The sequence below is a fragment of the Pimephales promelas genome, chromosome 10 (genome assembly GCF_988280905.1).
Source record: "Pimephales promelas chromosome 10, fPimPro1.hap1.1, whole genome shotgun sequence".
In the NCBI taxonomy this organism is placed as follows: Eukaryota; Metazoa; Chordata; class Actinopteri; order Cypriniformes; family Leuciscidae; genus Pimephales; species Pimephales promelas.
This window is the reverse complement of record NC_142778.1, coordinates 1,558,038-1,582,452: the sequence shown is the minus strand read 5'-3', so window position 1 is coordinate 1,582,452 and position 24,415 is coordinate 1,558,038. Positions and strand designations below refer to the sequence as shown.

General features: G+C 40.2%; 2 protein-coding genes across 2 annotated transcripts in view; one reads left to right on the top strand and one right to left on the bottom strand.

Moving 5' to 3' along the window:
- The window catches only part of LOC120459924 (leucine-rich repeat and fibronectin type III domain-containing protein 1-like protein), a 174,518-nt gene that overhangs the window by 109,235 nt on the left and 40,868 nt on the right, over positions 1-24,415 (bottom strand). The gene's annotated exons all lie outside the window — the stretch shown is intronic.
- Positions 13,782-17,442, top strand: LOC148977273 (uncharacterized). Its single transcript, XM_089116666.1, has 2 exons — positions 13,782-13,948; positions 14,166-17,442. Exons 1-2 carry the CDS (start codon positions 13,782-13,784, stop codon positions 17,395-17,397), a joined length of 3,399 nt encoding a protein of 1,132 aa, XP_088972792.1. The 3' UTR covers positions 17,398-17,442.

Sequence of the window (24,415 nt, the reverse complement as noted above, 5' to 3'; positions counted from 1 at the left end):
TTTTTCAATAAGAAACTCCCTCGATGAGGCTAGCGGTCGTCACCGCGCGTGTTAGCGTCTGCTAATCAGCGTCTGCTTCAGAGAGGGTGTGGTTTTCAAAGGTGGATGTTTGATGCCAGAGGCTCTCCTGTTACTCTTTCATTATTAATGTATTCTTTTCTTTATTTATTTATCAGTTCCTCCCTCTGCAGCCCAGGCTTCACAAACCCCTTAACACACACACACACACACGCACACACACACACCTTATTAAAGGTGACATCTTTTAAAAAACCTTCCCAATCTTCAAACCTCGTTAGCGACTGCAAATGCTTTCTGCTAACTGTACGAAACGTCTGCTGTTGTGAACTCTGACCTCACCGTCACAATACTGTCGTGATCTCTGCTAGATATGCAGAGATAGATTCATTAACATAATTAAAGATTATGAATACTGATGTTGAAAGTTTTTTCATTTTTGCTATTTTTAATAGCAATACTGATTTATTTCACAATGATTTGTAAGACAGCAGATCTAGCTCACAGAGAGACAAAATGATGTTTGTATCTGGGCTTATTTAGATGTATTAAACAATTTAACATGCTAATTGCTTATTTTAAAAATAACGTGATAAAAATAACTTAATTATTCACATTTACAAAAGAATCAACTGAACAATTGAAGCTTGAAGCACCAGCTGTTGTTACCTGCACCTCGCTGAAATACACTAATAATGAGACGCTAACACTCGGAAACAATCATATGACATAGAGTAATCATATTTTATATCCATATCCATTTTGGGAGGGGAGGGGGAGGGGGGTCCTAATATAATCATATAACCATAAATATACACTCTAAAAAATGCTGGGTTGTTTTAACCCAATTTTGGGTCAAATATGGACAAACCCAAAATGCTGGGTTAAAAATGTAATGTAAAAATGTAACCCAACGGCTGGGTTAGTCCATATTTGACCCAAAGTTGGGTTAAAACAACCCAGCATTTTTTAGAGTGTAACAAGTGCTTTTGTACTAATCAGCAATATGAGACGAGCGACAGGAGATAATATATATAAAATGCAATTTATATTTACACAATGTCTGGAACTACAACTTACACAATATGACATAACCAAACTCATTGTCATATTTTAATAACACATTTTTTCTTAAATATATACATGCATATGTGTGTATTTATATATATACAAAATAATTATACACACCACAGTACACACACATATATTACACTGTAAAAATGTCCGTGATTTTAACAGTAAAAGACTGTAAAAATGCTACAGTGCAAAACTGTTAATTGGTAAACAGAAAGTTTCCGTACTTTACACGGTAAATAACTGTGATATAATTTTACAGTAAAATACCGTTAAATTTACAGTTTTTGAAAGTGAAAAAGAACAAATCGTTGTATAATTTACAGTGAAAAACCGTAAATTGACATTCCCACAATTCCCTGTGTGACACTTCACATTTGATGTATTTTTGTTGAAATAACTATGGTTCCTCATAGTTTTATTTTTTTTTTTCTAATCAGTTATGTACATTAGGGTTTTATGTTACATTTAGTGTTGTTAAATAATGTTTATTGCATTTTTTTTTAATTTCATGTGCGTTACCATGATGGTGTTTAATGTTTGTGTGAATGACACTGTGCAGCTTCTTTATATAAGTATTACTTAAATAAGTAATCACTTATGATGAGCTGTGATTGCTCAAGTAACTGTCATCACTGCTTTGATGGTTGTCAGTGTATTACAATGGTCTAAAACAGATATCAATAAGTTGGTAAATCAACATTTTATCAGAAAATAAAATACGGTTTATGACTGTAAATTTTAAGTTAAGTCTGTAAAACCATTAACGTTCCTACCGTATTTTTCACGGTAAAGTTCTGGCAACCACAGCGCCCGTTTTTTTACCGTAAAATTTACGGTTTATTATTATTATTTTTTTTTGAATGCGATTAATCGTTTCCCAGCCCTAAATATTATATATAACATTTACATATGCAAGTTATTAATATGTTTAATCAACATAATTGATTTGAACCAATAATAATCAACCGCCAGCCTCAATTAATTTCAAATTTGACAGTAATAATGCCAATAATATCAGCATTTTACACACACCAAGGCTTTTAATGTTTAGTCTACAGATGTCCGTGTCGTTCACTCAGTAATGGTGGGTGTGGAATGTGTGTTTGTGTGACTATAAATAACAGACAGGAGGAGGGCGAAAGTGTAGCGCCTCCATTTTCTGTCACATGTCTCTGTCAGACAGCGGGAGAGACGGCAAACCGGTCAAACATCGACAGCATCTCTGCATCAAAAATGAACACTAGCACCACACACCAAATTCGATATTAATCTTGATTCCAATATGTATCAAGGATCGCATCTGCAAGGATGAAAATTAAGGTCAAACAGAAGAGCGTTACTCCATCACACAATCTCTCATCTCACACACTCATGCATTACGAACACGCATGGGAAGTGCATTGGAAAGCATGGAGTGTGTTCTCTCGCCAGTCGAGTAGTGAGTCTATAAACAGCAGTGTGGGAGGCGGTCGGGCCAGAGATCTCTGGGGAACATGGTACACTGCACAAATAAAACAACACAACATCACGACAGGCCATGCAACGCAACATAGTAGCGTCGTGATTAATGACACAGTTGCTCCAATGCACAGCTCAAATCCTGTACATTGCATATTCAAAATCACACTTAATTGGAAGCGCTCGCTGACTGAATCACGTTTTGAAAAATGAGCCAATTACACATCACAGGTCCGTTTCAATGTTCCAGCTGCATGTTGTAGAAGCTATTTGCTTTTCTAAGACACGTTCCTGGTTTTGTTGGGAAATACTGGGTGCATTCGGACAAATAAAACAAATGTTTAACGCGGTGTCCACTGAAAGCATTTTTCTTTCCGGCTGACGTCGCCGAGGCCCTCTTAATCCACAACCTCTCACAGAGACCACTGTTCATGAACCAATCGATCCCCAATGGGAAAAAGATCAAGCCTCATCCTTCACTTTCTTCACACTGAATGTCCTGTTTGACTGGATGTCGAATTACAGAAGGTAAAATGGGCTGCAAAGCCGGGTCTGAGTTTGTAATATTCATTATCTATGGCATGCTATTGTATATGCGCATGAAATGAGATGGATGAAATGAAATATTTTGGCACACATTATTCTTTCAGCTGGCAGAATGAACTACTGTTTCCTACATGTTTTACATGAATCCCAGAGATTTTCACAAAAGAATCACCGTATAAACTGTGGAAGAAGAAGATTTCATCTGAGGCTGGTTATTAAAGAAAAAAAAAACCTTTCCATTTCAATTATCTATTACCGTAGTGTCTCTTAAAGCTATAGGGGAGGCTCTGGCTGCGTCCCAAATCTCAAACTCTCGAGTAGGTACTTATTTTGAGCTGGGAATTACTTCACGATTTCTACAAAAGTATGTTTTATATAGTATGAATGCACACTTTATAATCTCTGGGTCATCTGGATTATTTTTGCGTAGACTCTTTTAGGAGTACTGGGAATTTGGACTGCTTTTGTAACAGATACGTTTTTTTTTCGCCAACTATATATGATGTTTTTTCTGAAATACATGTTATATATAGTCACTGGTTGAAACTCTGTTTGCATATCGGTTTTAAAGCTACACTGTGTAACTATTTTAGTTTATTCTTAGCTAAAAACACTTAGTTCTTTCTAAAATATATATGCTCATTAATGTATATTTACTTCGTTCAAGTAAAAAAGTATTCTCGTGAGTGTATAATATGCCATTGGAAATACATACAGGTAAGGGGTCGCCATGTTGCCCCTCCACCTTGAAAGTACATTAGCCAAAGAGGGACATACCCATAGATATGTATATAAAGGCTAGCTGTGTTACGGCGGAGTTTCCATCGTCATCACCGGCGGCCATCTTGTCACAGACTGAGTGGTCAGCACGAACACAAATACTCTTATCTCGTTGAAATCTTGACGGATTTACAGGTTTGGTTTGGTTTCTTACAAACGTTATTAACGTGGCTATAATTATCCGGATGATTATTTATTTATACACTTTTTATTCATAAGTATGCAGTGTCATAACTACATGTCTGACGTTTATAACAAAACAAGCCGTTTGAAAATCGGTAGAAAATTGAGCAAGTTATGGTCATTTAAATAGTACATGCACCATTAACACAATGTTACGAGTGAGCGAGCTGCCTGTGGCAAGATGGCCGCCAGGTGCAGATGTCGACCTCCATTGGCCAGCAGCGTGGACGACATATCTAGCCTTTATATAGATATCTATGGACATACCCGTTAATTCAAGCTTCGCCTTTCGCGTTTACGTTTGAGTTAACACTCATGGATGAGGTCGAACTGGAAGCCATGTTAATCTTGGACTACATTGGCCACCGTACGAGTTAAAACAAAATCGGAATTGAGAAGAATAGAAACTAATATTCACTGGATGGTCATATACCTTTTCACCACTAGATGGGGGTAAAAATCACTAAAGTGTTGCTTTAATGAGAAAAAAAAAACTATAAGAGTGCATATTAGAACCCAGAATCTCTAACACGCTTGGCAAAAGTTCTGCCAATGGACCATTAAAATGCATGCGTGTCGTCGTTGGATCTACTGTATGTATTGTGTATTTGTAACTCTGTGTTGTGTATTTGTATTTGTGTTTTTGTATTTATTTATTTTTTACTCTCTATTTGTATGGATGGACCATGAGTCTGAATAAAAAAAAATAAAGAATACTACTATGTATTTCTTCACGTGAAAATTCAAAACGCATATTACATATAGGGAGTCGCCAACAAGTTTTTACAACGATGTTGTCAAATATCTATTCCGAAGCTGCAGGGGGAGCTCTATAGAGAAACCTGCGAGAATACAGCGAAGGAATTGCCAAAACCGGGGTGCGTTTCCCGTACAACGACATGGTTCACATAGTTTCACTACCATAGTACGATGCATTGTTGGAGAAATCAACTAGCTAGTCACGACTGTTTCTCGAAACCCATTGTCGCAAAGTATCGTTCAACCACGTTGGTTTCGCACGTGGTGGAGTAATAACTACTTTTAATGAAACTGTTTGAGATCCAATTTGTTTTATATAAATTACAGACATGTCATCTGAGAACTATTTCTGATTTTCCTCAGTTATTTCAATATTTGTCTCGTTCTTACATAGTAGAGCACGTTCGCACATGCGCACTCTTCAAAATCGGAACTTTAAATCTTTTGACGTAAATTATATTTGTATACGTTCTAAATAAAAGGCACCGTTTGTACTGAATATTAGCTTGGTTATTTTGCCCAAGATAAGGATTTATTAATGTCATGCAAAATAGAAACGAGGTCGAGAGCTGTCGTTCAAACCACGCAACTTTGCGATGCTGTTTGCGAATGTTCGTTGGAAAGATGGTTTCGGGAAACACCGACTCGTTGAACTATGCTGATAATGACGGAACTTGTAACCATAGTTGGCTAACGATGCTTTCGGGAAATGCGTAGTGCCGCTTTAAACGACTATTTAAACGTAATTTTGACATTTTTCTCATTCTTGTAGCCAGTAGGAGTTGTAATATTTGAAAACTGTGATCGCCAAGTGAACTGATACAGAAGCACAGCTCAGGGCTGACTCGTTTGACTGGCTACTCATCACCATCATTTCAGTGAATCATGAGGTTTTACTGAAGTCATTCTGCTGACTTCATTTCCCCATGCTCATTTTTGCAGCTGCAGATAGCAGAGCCATGTCATCCTCTTAAAACACAATGGCGCATTACCTGTTCGCCATTAGACACGCCTGATCTGAATCTTTCACCGAAGGCAATCACACTGCTAAAGATACTTATTACACAGAAGAGGGCTGGCGGAGATTAGGACGGTATAACTCTGTGAACAACGCACATAGGCTCAGAGAGATACCGCAAATGTACCATATATCCATCCATGAACAACAAGAGCACTGTCTGCTTTCACTGAAAACTTATTCCTACAGGTAATTGGTCAGATTTTTCATTTCAGGCATTTCCGTACATATACACAATCATCACATCACAACACCAAACTCGTGAGACTTATCTAAACTTAGACCACATTTACACATAGCTATTTAGAAAAATGAATATCCCTCCGTTTCCAATAATAACATCATGCACACAACATTGTTTTTTTTAAAAAAAATGTCATTTACATCAACCCGCATAAATTTGCCATCTATATGATAATAACTGGGCGCTCCCATGGCGTTAAGCATTTTTTGGTGCATAATGTGACGTACCTAAAACCCCGTTTCTCTCATTTGAAACGGAAACACACAACCGTTATCAGAAACATTGTCTGGAGTTTTTAGATCGTTTTCTGTGATAAAAAACTGGGTTTTCGTGTAAATGAGAGGCCAAACCGCAGTGAAATATCTGCGTCTTCCCTTCGTGTAAACGGGGCACTAAAGGCCACATTAAAAAGCAATGTACTGTAACCACTCATAGTTTTATTACTACCAACACTATCTCACGACCAATTCATACGAATTCGACGCATGATTAAAAAGTGTCTAATTCGTACGACCTCACTCGCACTAATTCGTACGATTTGTCTAAACCCACGTGATGGGTAGGTTTAGGGGCGGGGTCAGGGATAGGTCATTCGTACGAATTCATACGAATTGGCAAATTCGTAAAATATCGTATTAAAATCGTAGTAATTCGTACGAGTGAGGTCGTATGAATTGTTACGAATTAGCCACTTTTTAATCATTCGTCGAATTCGTATGACTTGGTCGTGAGATCGGGTTGGGATTACCGTTTTTTTTTTTTTTTTTGGTAATACCACTACTATGCAATAGGGGGCTCTAGGTGCTCATGCTCGCTTGTAGCCATGTGGGAGAAGAAGTCAGGTTATTGTGAGGAAAGGGAAGCGTTCTTCTCTTTTCAGAGTCCAGATTGAGAAACTTTTGTTTCAAGCTCAATCAAGTCAGTGTTTTTCTTGGTCTTATTTCCTGTGTGAGCTGTATTTACTTTTTTTGGGGGGGGTTGTTCGGTTTGAACCAGGCATGCTAATGCTAGTATGTATGTTTTGTTTGTAGAAGGACTCTTTGAATATTCTCTATTTGTCTTTGAGACTCAAGAACATGAGAGTTTTCAGTTCATATTTCTATGTGACTCATCAATGTCAGTGTTGCATTTGTGCGAATCTTTGGGGTTTATGTTATTGTGTATTCCCCTCTTGCTGGATGGTGTTTATGTAAATATACTCGTGTGGGCCGTCTGATATAACCTGAAAGCATTTCTATAGGTGTGTTGAGGTTTATCTTTGAACTGTTTATACAATCTATATTCTAAAACATGTTTGGGGATGTAGCGTGTATCGCTAGAAGTGGATAGGGAGACGATTGCAGTACACAACGACAACATATTGATTATTTTTGATTATTATCTGAAATAAGCGATATCACAAAAGATCATTGTCATATAATTGTTTATAATTCACGCTAACAACATAAATGCTTTCACACTGTATCAAATAAATATAGAGTAACAGTTCAATTGTTAATGTGTCTCCGAACAACATGATGTAGAGTTATTTAGTTCCTGAATGAATCAGTGTTTTCGAACAAACTGGTCCAGTTATATCCAAAATTGCATACTGAAAAGTACATTTGATTTGAAACAAACAAGAGTGTAGTATGAATGAAATTTGGACATACTACATCAGCCATTTTGTCATTGGGTTGCAGCTAATCTGCGTTTATGAATGAAAAATAATTTGACCAAACGAATCATTTACAAAAAGAATCATTTACATGCACAACAATGTAACCTGCATAAAGAGTCACTGATAAGCAAACAATGAAACGTCCCACTGTAATTTTTATTTTTAAAATAAAAATATATAAACTGATAATAATAAAATGACTTGACAATTCACTTAACATATGTTGAAATGGGTTACAGTAATGAAAATTCATATGTTGACTTATTGAATATATCCCTTTTCAGCAGAGAAACAGTGCTTAACTAATTCACACTGTATTTCAACAAATCGCCCAGCTCAATATACTGAACACCAATAAACTTTAATTTAACCCAAGGTTACACTGATGAACAACATCTTATAATGTGCTGTATATTAGCAGAGTCCCAAATGCACCAAGCCTGCAGCACAATCAGCGTTACTGAGAGAAACCGAGTCTAATTCTCTCGCAAGTAAATGGCTGCGGTAGCGAACTATGGAAATGAGATGCTCAGAGGAAACCATACGAGCTGAGAAGACATAAATAAAACACTCTGATCACAGAAATGTTGTATTTTACCATGCACACACTCAAGATTTCATGGTGTTCGCTCAAGCGATATAGATTGAAACCGCTTATTCTGAATTCCACACCCATAACGCAAGAAGGTCCACCCGCATTCCCACAGGAGATAACAAGACGTAATGCTAAAGTCCTCCGTATCACTTGTATCCCACTTGTTGCCCTAAACAAAGTCAAAAAAGAGGAGAATGTTTCGCCTAATGCTTCAGGAACACATGATAGATGCTCAGTCATTTAACATCCCCTTGTTGCTCATCAGTCACCGCTGACATTTAGCAAGCGTCTCCTCCCTTTCCTGGAGAGAAGCCTTTTAGGGTATTAAAATGACAGACAGAATGCTGGTAATGAGTTTCTAATGGTACTAGATTATATGGTGGTTTCCAGGTAAGACTTATTCAAGCCTCTGATCATTTAATACGGGTCTGAGGAAGGACTCCTATAGCTATGTCATTGTTCGGACAGGATAATGTTCATCATTTCCTCCGAATATTCTGGGTCATGCAAATTAACTCGGAAGAAATAGGAGAGAATATATAATGACATTCGCTTTTGGAGTGAACAATCCTCTCATTTGTTCACCTCCCTTCCCCGAATCCCTCAGCGCCTCGATGGCAGACGGACGGACCTGAAGACAAGGCCGGAGCCGCAGAGACCAAATTGGACAGATGGGAGTTGATTTATGGGCAATTATTCTGAATGTGCTGGCAAGGGCATCAACATTCACATCAGGAAGCTCAACGTGGGCAAACATCCTGCAGAACTAACACTGTAAAGAGGCAAATCACAGAGAAGGCGAGTTACGCAATCTCTCCAGCAATGTGTTCATTCAAATAAAACGGCATGGCTTGATGTGTTATGTATTTTTAACTCTTGTGCTGTGCAGTCTTAGATGTAAAGCTGCGACTGAATGCCTAATGGCGGCTGTTAGTTCTAATGAGGACGAACACAACATGTAGTGCGTGAGACTGACTGATCGGTGGTGACCCAACAGTGGTTGTGTGTGTTACGTTCATCCTGAATACTGTATATGCTAAACAGCATGGCTTAAGGAAATGCATTTTTTTTGTTGTTGTTGTTAAAATTGGTTTGAATCTTCAAACGACTAGAAAAGACAAATCTTTTGGGTTGTATACAAAGTATACGCTCTAAAAATTGCTGGGTTGTTTTAACCCAGCCATTGGGTTAATTTCTTTTTATTACATTTTTAACCCAACGTTTGGGTTTGTCCATATTTGACCAATTTTAGAGTGTATAAAAACACTATTGAAAATACATAAAAATGGCCCAAAGTTATGAGGAAATACAGTGAAGCAAATATTTGTATGTAAACATATTTTTGGCAATTTGTTATATAATATGCTAAACAGCCCAACAGCTGAAGAAAATAAATGAAATTTTAAATTGAAATATTTCGTTTTTCAAAAAGTGTACTTATTATCAAAAAATATTATTGTACTGGTCTAATACACTCTAAACAATGATGGATAAAATGTAATTTGAACCCAATTTTAACCCAACTTTAGTAATTTTTTAATTACATTTTTAACCCAACATTTGGGTTTGTCCATATTTGACCCAAATTTGGATTGAAACGAAGTGTAGCCTATGCTTGAATATACAGTGTGTGCTGCATATCATGTTTTTTAAGCTTTAACTGCGATAACATGAAAATATATTATTTTCAATTAGCAGAACTTCACGGTTCTGTTTAAAAGTATAATTTCATATTTTTTTCACAAGGCCACTATATTGCGTAAGCAGCCCAGCAAGCAAACCAGGATCGGCCATGTGTTTTGAGCCGCAAATGGACTCTGGGTGTGGAGTTTGCCGGCGATGCAAAGCAATCATCAAGTTTCGTTTCCAATGCAATTCAAATGGCGGGAAAACTCAACGCCTGTTCGAGGAAATCATTTCCAATAGGTTCACAGCGCTCCGTACATTAGCAGTCAGACAGTGACAGGTGTCAGTTCCCATCGGTAGAGCACACCTGAGCCAGATGTTGACTGAGCAAGAGCAGGTGTCACACACACACACACACACACACACACACACACAGGGACAGATGCTTTCTCTTAAAACCACTGAAAACTAGATGAAACCGAGCACAATCCTGTCCATCTTGGATATCTACACCTACTGTATATGCATGCATCCATCTTTTAAAGGAGTTTAAGGTTTAGATTGATTTTACCTTTATATAAAAGGAAAAATCGTTTTATTGTTGACTACACAACATAATTGGTCTTGTATGTGAAGGTTGCCAAATCCCCCTCTTGCCAGACTCGAACACTGCTAATACTGGATCCAAGCCTAATCATTCATACTTGACTTTATTACACAGATGTTCCTCTGGGCCAGGATGAGCTGATTCAGGTGTATTTCGGGAAACTTTGGGTCAAACCTTTTGGTTTTTGAGCGGAGCTGGAGCTAATCAAGTACTTGAGTAAATGTACAGTAAAAAAATAAATAAATAAAGAGACTCATTTTCAGGTTTACACTCTTAGAAGAAAAGGTTCTATATAAAACCTTAAAAGGTTCTATCAGCGCTACGTATTTGGAACCCCTAAAAGGTTCTATACACTCTTAAAAAATGGTTCCTCTGGGTTCTATAGAACCCTGGGGTTCCATACTTGGCCAATAGAACCTTTTACCAAAAAAAATGGTTCTATATAGAACCATTTTAGAGTTCCATATATGAAGCGGGGGATGGAACCATTTCTGGTTCTAAATAGAACCATTTCTTCTGAGAGTGTACTTCAGTTATCAAGTACTTTTGAACTTTTGCTCAAGTATGCCTTCTAGTCGATATTGAATCAGTGAGTTGTTGACTCCAGGACAGCTGCCGTCGGATCAATCCGATTAAATTGTTCAGTGGTATTTGGGAAACAGTTCTTCATGTTCATTGGAAAGACTCAACTCATTCACGGATCATACGTCGCTCTTGCGTCTCAGAGCCGGTTTCTTCAGTTGGAAATAACGAGGAATGACATGATTTTATGGAATTTAATGGAGTAAAAAGGATCATTTTATGCCTTGGACATTAGTGAAGTAAAAAGAATAGTTTCCCAAAGTTAAAAGTGTGACTTCCCAACACTAGTTTGGAATAAAATGAGCTGGGAAGATGGATGGATGGATGATAGATGGATAGATAGATAGATGGATGGATGGATGGATGGATGGATGGATGGATGGATGGATGGATGGATGGATGGATGGATGGATGGATGATAGATAGATAGATGATAGATAGATAGATGATAGATAGATAGATAGATAGATAGATAGATAGATAGATAGATAGATAGATAGATAGATAGATAGATAGATAGATAGATAGATAGATAAAATTAATATTACAATTATTCTGCACTATTATTAATTCACTAATCAGATGGAAGCTAATTAGTACGGACCATCAGATGTTCTTTCTTCCATTGAAGCACAAAATCGTTCTCAGGTCAAATCGTTTCGGGTCAAATATGGACAAACCCAAATGTTGGGTTAAAAATTTAGCCCAACTTTCACTTTCAACTGTAATTTGTTTTACCCAACATTTGGGTTTGTCCATATTTGACCCAAATTTGGATTAAAACAACCCAGCATTTGTTAGAGTGTAAAACCTTATTTATGGTTGCCACATTTGTTTTATAATGACCCAAACACCACAGATGTCGACTTAAACCACTTCATGAAATCAAACATAATAATTCACCCAAATATATGTATTTGCATTTATTTTTTACACTGTGTAAATTTGTAAAATCATCAAGAGCTGTACTTGGACTTGAAGGCACTGTAAAATAATCTGTCTGAATAGTTTGTACCCACCAATATTAAAACCAAAAACCAGGCCAAACTTAAGCCGTAAATACAAAGATGCAGTTTATAGTTTGATTTCTCTCATCAGAACTGTAACATGCATTCATTTATGATGAACTTTCTAAGTGGCGAGCAGGGTTAAAGTGGCACGATTATTCCTCCGTTGCCGAGGTCAGTGAACTTTGTCTGCAGGACTAATTATTAAACGTGTCCTGCTGCTTACAATAATGAGGTTTTGATTTGACAGGGTTGGGTGTGTGTTGTGTGGTTGGTTACGGGCCGGTGATTTTTATCGTTATCTGGGTAATTAACTCGAGAGCAGGGTGATAAAAAATATGACAGCATATATGTCATATACATGCATAACCTATTTAAGGTGTCGAGCCCTTTGCTTATTTTGTGTGCTTGTTCTGCTATTAACTGATTATAAGCTCTGCTTTGACAGCACACAATCTTTAAGCCCCACAGAGACTCGTCAGATAAAAGGCTTATATTTAATTTGTAACTCTGCGTGATACTGAATATGGTTAATAAATAGATGTGTTAGCTGTGCCCTTCCTCTGATTCGCCCACACTGAATCTCTCATGCACATAAACACTGTCCATCACTTGAGAAAACACATTAATGCACATGCATAAACAGTTTAATATGCATGAGTGATACGGACGTGCGCATGCGTGAAGGCCTCCACTGGCACACACACACAGGCCTAATGTGTATCTTTGACCGATGCTAATGTGTTGTAATTTAGGCTGTCCGGAGTTCATGAAGTCGCACAAACACACTGACTTATTTGGTCACAAAGTAAAGGCGAATCAAACGGACAGCTTTCAAAGGTTAAACAAATGATTTGTGCTCTGGATGTAATTGCCTCCCCACGGCATGTAATCAAAAAGCCAAGACATGATTGCATTAGGATGAATTAAACTGGAAGAAAAGCTTCCTGTGACCCATCCCGATCTGACCAGAGGTTCTGATCTGCCCTGATCAGAGAATAATGAGAAAAAGACTACAGACTAATATGAGGGGGAATGTGTGTGTTTTGAGATGTACTGCGGTTTTGTGTGTGTGTGTAATATACACAGGGCGTGTGTGATGCGTCAGTGTAGTAGTACTAGGATAGTACTGCCTGCAGTTTAGTAGAGATTGTATGCTGCATGCTACTACTGCTTGCTGTGCTCTGCTTACAGCTACTGCCACCGACTAGCCCTTGTGCAAGGGCGAAAAGAGGAGCTGAGTGCGTAAGTCTCCTCCTGTCGGTACATAGCCTCTCCACCGTCAAGACTCCTACAGTGCCTCCCTGCGGCCACACATGGTAACTGGGCCCAAGCGGACCCAGGCTGAACTGTAGGGGATCTCGGAGCAGCAGTGGGCCCCAGAGGCGCAGTGTGCAGGCCCACCAAGTAGTGGACATGCCCTGGCACTCGCCAACCACAGCCCCAGCTATGGGTAAATAGTCCCGCTGCCTTGTGGGTTAGCCTATAGAGGCAAAGGTGTCAAAAGACCTCAACGTCGGAACAGGCGGAGGATGATAGCTGACTTAAATGGAGCATCACAACGGCTGGGAAGGCGGATGAAGGCTGCAGCAGGGATGGGTCCCCAGTTGTCTTGGACTCCATGCCACTGGACTCTGACCCAGACCTGCCAAGGACTGTGTGGTGGTTGTCTGTGCACCAGCCTCCACACGTTAAACAACGTCACGCACAGGCGTCCTCCATAAAGGGAATCCACCCTACCACCCCGGATGAAGCCCTATGGCGACCAGCAAGTGGCGACGGGGGCAGGTTTGTGTAGGCTGGAAGCCCCTAGACATGAGCTGGCACATCAGGCGATGGGTGTAAGAATCAGTCGCTGGGTGTCTTGGAACGAGGCAGAAGACCTCTTCGGCAGCTACACCCATGACTAAGCAGTCCTATTTAGGATCCGCTCTGCTTACCCCACATGGGGAAGGGGCTAGAAAAGGTGCCCTAAAAATAGCCTGCCTCATATCTCCTGACTGGATTACCGCGTCCAGAGGGAACACCCCATTTGCGGTCAGAAACAAAAGAAATTTTATTTTGGAGCCTGGAATGTGCGCACTCTGATTGACAGCACCTCCGATGACAGACCTGAGAGACGGACCGCCATCATAGCCAGAGAACTGCAGAGATGCCGGATTGATATAGCTGCTCTTTCCGAAACACGACGGGCAGGTGAAGGTCAGCTAAGGGAGGAAAAAGGTGGCTACACTTTCTTCTGGAAAGGAAAGCCAGCTGATGAGGCTAGAAACCATGGAGTTGGACTTGCCATCAAAAACCAGCTTGTCAACCACCTTTCTGAACTTCCTGTGGGGATCAGTGAGCGCCTCATGACAATCCGCCTGGTGTTGGTCAACAACCAGACAGCAACAGTAGTGAGCGCTTATGCCCCTACCCTAGACTCTGACGTGGAAGAAAAAGAAGCATTCTACGCCTGCCTGGAAGAAACCCTGTCAAAAATCCCCCGGGAGGACAAGATCATCCTTCTTGGAGATTTTAATGCTAGGGTGGGCCGGGACCAACACCTCTGGAAGGGCACTATTGGCAAGGAGGGCATCGGTAACATCAACTCCAATGGAGTGCTGCTTCTGACTAAGTGCGCTCAGCACAACCTGGTTATTACCAATACATTCTATCGGCAGAAAAACAAATTTAAGGCATCTTGGAGACACCCTCGCTCCAAGCAATGGCACCTTATTGATTATGTAATTGTAAGGGCGAGGGACCACTGTGATGTGAACATCACAAGGGCCATGATAGACTCTGACAGCTGCTGGACAGACCACCGCCTCATTCGATCCATAATGTCCATCAAACTTAAAAAAACAAGAAGGATACAGAAGAAGCAGACCCGGCGAAAACTGAACCTTGACAGCCTGAAAGAAACTGCCACCCAGCAACTACTTCAGGACTCTCTCGAGAAAAGTCTTCAGCAAGAATATCCTGATAACATCGAAGATCACTGGGAACTTCTCAAATCCACCATCCATGACACATGTATATCCACCCTTGGGTATCAGTCCAGGAAACATCAGGACTGGTTTGATGGAAATGACACAGAGATAGAACAACTTATCTCCAGAAAACGAAAAGCCTTCCGAGTGTGGCAAAATGACATAAAATGTGAGGCCAAAAGGGCAGCACACTCCAGAGCTAAGGCTGACGTTCAGCGATTGGTGAGGGAGCTCAAGAACAACTGGTGGACAGAAAAATCTCTAGAACTCCAGAGACTGGCAGATTCAGGTAACACCAGAGGTTTTTTTAGTGCCACTAAGGCTGTCTATGGCCCTAGCCATCACGGGTTAAATCCCCTGCGCCCAAAGGGTGGACAGAGTCTTTTGAAAGACAATGACTCCATCAATGCACGCTGGAAGGAGCATTTCCAGGAACTTTTGAATAGCGACAGCTCAGCTGAATCAGACATCGCCAACCATATCCCGCAGAGTCCCATCAGAGAAGACATGGGGGAACCTCCTACCCTAACTGAAGTTCACAATGCCATCAGAAGTCTCAAGAATAACAAGGCTACTGGTCCTTCTGGGATCCCCGCAGAGATTCTAAAGGAAGGAGGACCAAAGCTCTGGCTCCACATCCATCATTTACTCATCAAGGTCTGGGAAAGGGAAGAGCTTCCCACAGAGCTCCGGGATGCCCACATTGTTCCCATATTCAAGAAAGGGGACAAGGCTGAATGTGGAAACTACAGAGGCATCTCGCTATTGTCAACAACAGGCAAAGTTCTTGCTCGTATCCTCGCTAACCGCCTGCTACCATTATCTGAGGAGATACTCCCTGAATCACAGTGTGGTTTCCGGTCATCTAGGGGAACAACTGACATGATCTTTTCTGCTCGCCAACTACAAGAAAAGTGTCGGGAACAAGGACTGCCTCTGTATATGGCCTTTATAGATTTGACAAAGGCCTTTGACTCCGTGGATCGGCAGGCACTATGGAGCATACTATCAAAATATGGATGTCATGATAAATACATCCGTGTGCTAAGACTACTGCATGATGGCATGTCCGCCACAGTGCTCAACGGTGGCTCTGAATCTGAGTCATTTACTGTAGAAACTGGGGTAAAACAGGGATGTATCATTGCACCCACCTTGTTCGCCATCTTCATTGCAGCCATACTTCACCTTACTGGCCAAGAGCTACCAGAGGGGATCCCAATCCTTTATAGGACTGACGGCAGGCTCTTCAACCTCAACAGGTTCAAAGCCAAGAGTAAAGTCAGGAGTACCACCATCATAGAGCTGCAATATGCCGATGATAACGCCATTGCAGCACACTCCCCTGAAGACCTCCAAGGCATTCTAAATGCCTTTGCCAATGCATACAGAGCCCTGGGTTTGGCCTTGAACATCAAGAAAACTAAGGTTCTGTATCAACCACCACCTAACCAGCAATCACAACAGCCAGTTATCAAAGTGGATAACACCACTCTGGAAAACGTTGATCATTTCACCTACCTTGGCAGCATTCTCTCCTCCAAAGCTGATATAGACTGTGAAGTTAAACATCGCCTTAGCTGTGCCAGCGGAGCCTATGCCAAACTCAGGACAAGAGTCTTTGATGACCGAGACCTGAGGGCTCAAACCAAGGTCCTGGTTTACAGAGCTGTGATCCTTCCAACTCTGTTGTATGGAGCTGAATCCTGGACAATCTACAGCAGACATCTGAGAGCACTGGAACAATTTCATCAGAGAGCCTTAAGGAAAATCTTGAGGATCAATTGGGAAGACAAACGTACAAACTTCAGTATTCTGGAAGAAACAAATATGCCCAGCATCACTACCATTATAATGCAGCACCAGCTCCGATGGACAGGACATGTTATCCGCATGCCCAACAACCGTCTCCCAAAGCAGATCCTGTACTCCCAGCTAAAGGAAGGACAGCGAGCCCCTGGTGGGCCAAAGAAACGCTTTAAGGACAATATTAAGACCAACCTAAAAAAGTTTAACATCACATCTGGCGACTGGGAGAATCTAGCATTTAACAGGTCATATTGGAGAAAGGCAGTGCTTGAAGGTGCAGCACACCACGAAACAGAACTTCGCTGCGCCGCAGATGCAAAGCGGAAGCACCGCAAGGACAAACAGAGAAAGGCTCAACCACAACACAACACCTCAACCTTTCAATGCCAACACTGCAGTAGAATCTGTGGATCAAGGATTGGCCTCTACAGCCACCTGAGGATCCACAAATAAGGTGACCCAACGGAGAGGACAGTCATACTCGTCTCGAGTGACCGCCGAAGACTGCGGTTTTTAAAAGAAATGTGTTCATCTATTAAGGAAGGATGCATTAAAATAATCAAAAGATTTAAATTCAAATTTGAGCTTCCTATTTATGAAAGAAGTGTAAAATAAAGTGTATTATGGTTTCCACAAAAATATGAACTGTTTTCAACATTTATAATAATCAGAAATGTTCCCTGAGCATCAAATCATCCTATTCGAGTGATTTCTGAAGGATCATGTGTAGGGTTGGGTATCGTTTGAATTTGAACGATTCTGATTCCGATTCCGATTCCTAACGATTCTCGATTCCGATTCTTTTAAGAGGCAGGGTCAAAAAAGTTTAGCTAACCTTGCTAACCAACGGTCTTTCTGAAGGAAATACTCCTTTCTGAAGGAAATACTCCTTTTGTAAAAATACTCCTTTTGTCACAAATTTTGCATTTTGCCGAGATTTCGTTATTTTTAGAAAAGTGAAGCCACACTTTGGATCGCCAACGTAAGGTACTCATGTTCGACTCGCGTGGTTATGCCAACACTTCCGGTAGACGCTTCTTCGTTGGTGTTGTTCAGCGGTTTCTTCTTCCGCTCGGCGGACTGTGAATATTGAAACTAGGAATCGAAATTTTAACTTTTGAACGATTCCGGGAAAAACGAAACTCGGTTCCAATCGATACTCGATACCCAACCCTAATCATGTGACACTGAAGACTGGAGTAATGATGATGAAAATTCAGCTGATCACAGGTATAAATTACACTTTACTATATATTCACATACAAACAGCTCTTATAAATTGGAACAATGTTTCACACACTTTAAAAATTGCTGTGTTGTTTTAACCCAACTTTGGGTCAAATATGGACAAACACAGCCATTGGGTTAATTTTTTTAATTACATTTTTAACCCAATGTTTGGGTTTGTCCATATTTGACCAAAGTTGGGTACCGTTAAAACAACCCAGCATTTTTAGAGTGCAATATTTCTGATTTTACTGTATCAGAATGTAACTGTCACATTAAAATGTAACCAAAAATGTATTGATATGATTATTATTTTTATTTGTTTTTGAAAATCCACTCCAAATATGCTCAAAAGACACTTGTTTCAATCCAAATTAAATATGGACAAACCCAAATGTTGGGTTAAAAATGTAATTAAAAAAGTACAGTTGAAAGTGAAAGTTGAAGTTGGGTTCAAATTTTACATTACATTTTTAACCCAACATTTGGGTTTGTCCATATTTGACCCAAATTTGGGTTAAAACAACCCACCATTGTTTAGAGTGCAGCTTAAACCAGCTTATTCGGGTTTGCTAGTCATATTTGGACTGGCCAGTTGGCTGGTTTTAGACCGTTTATGTGCACTTTTCAGATGCTCAGGCTGGGAGACCAATTTAAAACCAGCTAAGAGTTAATTTGACCTTAAATTCCATGTCATAAAACAAGTTGTGATCAAAATAAGTTGTGATTCTTTATTGACATGCACAAGCGCTTGGAGTTTAACAGCAACAATCGCATTTAATCACTCGCTTGCTGTAAAAATGTTTTGCAAAGTGGAAATGCTCGGATATAGCAGTAAAATGTAAGTTATGCCCTGGTTAAACAAAACCCTCTCAACCGCATTAAGCAACACTACCGAGCTGTCAAAGCCCTTGTCGTGAAACTATATCCTCGTGACCTTCTTTGAGGCATTTAGCTATAAAGCATTTAGCTCAAAGTGCTGTCGGTTTAAACATCTTATATTTTAGACTTTCATCTCTCTCTCTGTGGCCATTTATCAAATGTGTTTTTGCCATGAAAGGTTTACGTTTGCTGGTAAACCGCTCTAAACACTGTCAATCTGCACAGAATGCAAAAACCAAATATCTGATCATGAATTGTGTTATCTATTTTTCATCATTGATAATCAATCGTATTAAGCAGTTGGTCATTTCTTTCTTCCAGAAGCATTTGCTGACGAATCCTGTATTTGCTGATTTAATCAGAATTTGGCCCGTAGCTAAACTAGCACCAGTGGTCATTACCGCTCTGAAGCCGTGAGTCTACAGGCTACAAATGCTATCCTGCCTGCATATTTACACACGTCTGATCCATGCTTTATACAACTAAAATCTGCCACAATTTGATGGTTAATGGTTAAACCAATTTGTAAAGGAAGTGTTTGTGAATAATTGTGTCCTCCGCCATGATGTGTGTGTTTCCTGTGCTGAATGTTTCTGAGCACACACACAGCATGTGCTTATCACAGAAGAAAGAAAGATTTCGCCCACACATCTGACTTGCTCATTGGCTTTGATGCAGCTCCTATTGGTTGTTTTTCAGTGTTTTGTTCTACTGAATCATTCCAATACAAGTGATTTTTGTCATGTGTTGTTTTGTCTGTTTATCTCTTATGTTCCCCACATCTGATCTAGTTTAAATGGCAAAAACAACAAGCAAACCAGAATCCAGATCATGAATAATATTTGTAAGAACTAGATTCAGTAAAATATTGTTCAGAGTATCTATTAATTGTCCATCAATCAGAAGGTCAGCTTCAGTCTGAAATATTGAAGAACTATTTATTATTATTTTTTTTTTTAATTATTCATTACTTTGCTGTCACTTTTGATCAAATGAATGCATCCTTGCAGAATAAAGGGTATTAACTTCTTTAAAAATCGTTTCTAATTTGTTATATAGAATGTATTGGCAGAATTGTTTTATTAATATTGAATGTGGATCTAAAATGAGAGAGCACAAATTAAGAAAAACAAAGTTTCCCATGAAATGGCTGGAGAGAGGGGAGGGAAGGAAAGGAAGGGAAAAGGGGGAACAGAAAGGAAATGGATGGGGAAAGTGGGAAAGGGAAGAGAAGGGAGGGGAAAGGGAAGAGAAGGGAGGGGGAAGGGAAAAGTGGGAAGGGAAAGGAAAAGTGGGAAGGGAAGTGAAAAGGGGGAACAGAAGGGTTAGGGAAGGGAGGGGAATGGATGGAAGGAAAAAGGGGGAACGGAAGGGAAAAGGGGGAACTGAAGGAAAAAGTGGGAACTGGAGAGAAAAGGGGGAACTGAAGGGAAAAGGGGGGACTGGAGGGAAAAGGGGGATCTGAAGGGAAAAGGGGGAACTGAAGGGAAAGGAGAACTGAAGGGAAAAGGGGGAATGGAAGGGAAAAGTGGGAAAGGGAAGGGAAGGGGAAGGGAAGGGGAAGGGAAAAGTGGGAAAGGAAAGAAAAGAGAAGGGAAGGGGAAGGAAAATGTGGGAATGGAAGGGAAAAGGGGGAAGGGAAGTGAAAAGGGGGAATAGAAGGGTTTGGGAAGGGATGGGAAAAGTGAGAAGGGAAGGGAAGGGGATGGAAGGGAAAAGTGGGAAGGGAAAGGGGGAATGGAAGGGAAAAGGGGGAACTGAAGGAAAAAGGGGGAACTGAAGGGAAAAGGGGGAAGGGAAAGGAAAAGTGGGAAGGGAAGTGAAAAGGGGGAACAGAATGGTTAGGTAAGGGATGGGAAAAGTGAGAAGGGAAGGGAAGGGGATGGAAGTGAAAAGTGGGAAGGGAAGGGAAGGGAAAAGGGGGAACGGAAGGGAAAAGGAGGAACTGAAGGAAAAAGGGGGAACTGAAGGGAATGAAAAGGAAAAGTGGGAAGGGAAAGGAAAGGAAAGGAATGAAAAGGAAAAGTGGGAAGGAAATAGAAGGAAAAGGTGGGAAGGAAAAAGTGGCAAGGGAAGGGAGGGGAAGGGGGAACGGAAGGGAAGGGAAGGGGGAAGGGAAGGAAAGGAAAGGGAGGGGAATGGACGGGAAAAGTGGGAAAGGAAGGGAAAAGGGGGGGCGGAGGGGAATGGACAGGAAAAGTGGGAAGGGAAAAGGGGGAACGAAAGAGAATGGACCGGAAAAGTGGGAAGGGAGGGGAAGGGAAGGGAAAAGGGGAAGGGAAGGGAACACAACAGAGGGATGCAGACAGGTAAGAGTTCAAACAGTTTATTGGACAGATACACAGAACTGAACAGGAGCATAGAGTGGTGGTATGAAGGACGAAGAACAGATGAAGGATGACTTAGCTTGCTCTGAATGAACGTCTCTATTTGCAGATGACTTATGCAGATCAAGGTAAGGGCACGGGTGACGGAAGACAGGTAAGGTTTCCACCGAACAGGTAAGGTACATGTAATCAGTCTCAAGGTGTTCATATAGAAGAGGTGACACAGCTTGTGTGGTGACTAGATACGTGACGGGAAGGAAAGGAGGTTTTTTTCTATTCATTTCACATGTGATGAAGGGCAATAAGGACCTGTCTGGGAGATGCACCGATCTAGAGGGTGAAAAACCCCTTTCTGACTTTCTTTTTTTGGTCAGCTCAGCATCTGATATATACTTTCTTGAAGTAAGTATTATTTCTTTCCTCCTCCTCCAGGGTCGCTCCCACAACTCAAGCGCACAAACATGTTGAGTTGCTTTTATTAGACAGCAGTTAAGTTAATGTTCAAGAACTGACTCTAAATCTTGAGGTTCATTTCTTAGATTTCCCTAAGGTGAGGTGTGTAATTTCTGCCCCTTGAGCGTCACCACGTGGAAGTTCAAAAATAATGTTTTCAGGTTTCCAGAACACTCTGCCATTGGTCAAACAAACAGGAAGCTCCGTCCTCAAACACACGCCATTGGTTGCTGTGCCAGGCTGCTTGAAGTGCAATGCCAATCTCTGCTTACACTTTCTAGAGAGTTATCTCTGCATATTAATTTAGGATGAGGAAAGAGATTTTACATAAAAAAATGAGCAAATCACCTCTAAAGGTGTAAATTTTAGATGTGATTTATAGTGGGGGAGCTTTATAGATCTGAAAAAAGGTTGGTGTTTTTATTTTGTGAAAAGAAACACGTATGCTTTTTTTTGCCATTTTAATATAATTTAATGCTTAAATACTTTTAATATAATTTAAGAGAGCTATTAATACAAACCAACATTCATTATTATTATTTTTGCAGTCTTTTAATATAGTCGTACTAAGTAAGGAACAACCCTATTTTATAAGCTTTCCCTCATGTTTAAGTGGATTTTGTTCCTCATTGTCTTTTAATATAAATAATTTAAGTCTTTGCTACAAATGCATTAATGTCAGAAATCCAAACTGCAATGCAAACCCACAATTTTTTTTTTTTCTGTATTCAACAATTTACAGTCTTTTAATAAATCTGCCCAAAATCAGTCTTTCTTGATTTGGCATTAAGTCCTAAATATGAGCTTTTACTCATAATTAATTAGAAATTTGGAAGTAATACAACGTCGAGTCATTCCTCGCGGAAGTATGGCTAATTTAAATGACCAGGATAGTCATATGTAACCCAGTGCACGCCATATTAGCGAAACCCCAAGCTGTCGTTCCTTATACCGAAATAGCTCAGAGATAAAAGTTAGTTTGGGAAAACTGACTTTCCGAACCCTGCATGCACTTCGCCACTGTAACTTTCCCAGATTATTCATCACAAGCCTTTGATGGCGGTCCGTGGAGTCCAACGCGAGAGCACTGGGACCGAGCGAGCTCGTTGTTCTCCATCAAACTAGTGTTTCATATGCTCATGCGGCGAGTGGATCTTTCTTTGACAAACCAAGGGAAGGAGAAGACAAAGAAAAGGGGGTCAGATCAAACCCTAGATAGTGAAAAAGCCATTTGATAAGTATCATAATGCAAGCAGAGAGGACGAAATCGCAATGCCAGTGCATCCCTACTCCTCATCGTTTTACATCTCGTCACTGTATAAACGCCAAGCCTCGGGCAAGAAAGTGATATGATTCATACTTTTCAGACTAGAGAGTATTTTTGCCCGAAGGTTTGTTTGATGCAGTAACATAATCACAGTAAGACAGCAATTTTGTTTGTACGACAACATCTAATCTGAGCAGAGAGCAGCCATGATGACAGTAGATTCATTTGGAGGAATTAAGCTGCAAACTGCTGATTTTGAAGTTTATAGGGGTTGTTTTTTTCCACTCAGATGAAAGTAACAAACCAGCTGAAGCTGTAAAAATTCCTGATGATGATTTTAAAGGTAAAGCTGAAGGGAAACTCGGCCACCCAGATCCCATGGCAGAGAAAGCTTCTGGTTCTGCCGTGAACTAATCCTTTTAGGCCGACACCGTCTAACTGAACTCTACTTCACTCTTTGAAGCTCTTATCCCCTCGGAGAACTACAAAAGTCATTTTTTTTGTCCTTTGTCTGGAGGCTGACCCAAGATTAGAAGTGAAAACAACTTGCCCACCTCAACATACTTTGACACTTGTCTCGTTCCCTCCTCTTTGACTCTGTTTCTACATTGGCAGCAGGTCTGGTATTCGATTTAAGAATGATTATTTATTCCAACCGTGTCCCACAATCCAAAATTATCAGAATTTAAAGCGAATATAGAGTCCTTCATTTTTGCAGCGATAGGCGATCTCGGGAGGAGCTCCTAATGTGCTTTGCATTGTAATCTCTCAAAAGGTGTGTGTTTTTACTTTATTTTCACATCTGCATGATTCCACAAGTTTTTGGAGGTTAAAAGTCACCATAAAAATTGAATTAAAATGTAACGACGCAGTCGATGACACAGAAACTTAAAGGTCTTCTATTATGCAAAATAAAGACTCAAGGGTTTTGCTGGGTCTTCTTAAAATGCCACTTGAAAGTGAATAAATTAGCACAGAAATATATTACCATTACATAAGTAGGAAAATCCATGGCTAGCTGTGCATTTAAAGATTTGAATGCATGTGGGGAGGAAAATTACCACACAACAAATGGTTTAATGCACATCCGGCCATGGATTATCCCTACGCTATCTCACGACCAATTCGTACAAATTCGACGCATGATTAAAAAGTGGCTAATTCGTACTAATTCGTACGACCTCACTCGTACTAATTCGTACGATTTGTCTAAACCCACGTGATGGTTAGGTTTAGGGGCGGGGTCAGGGGTAGGTCATTCGTACGAATTCATACGAATTGGCCAATTCGTAAAATATGTACGATTTAGCAAAAT

What these genes read in the sequence shown, in the direction of transcription:
- LOC148977273 (XM_089116666.1), top strand. Translation starts at nt 13,782, where the DNA reads ATGCCACTGGACTCTGACCCAGACCTGCCAAGGACTGTGTGGTGGTTG. An exon ending in GCAAGTGGCGACGGGGGCAG is followed by an intron (nt 13,949 to 14,165) that starts GTTTGTGTAGGC and finishes CTCCTGACTGGA; the next exon opens with TTACCGCGTCCAGAGGGAAC.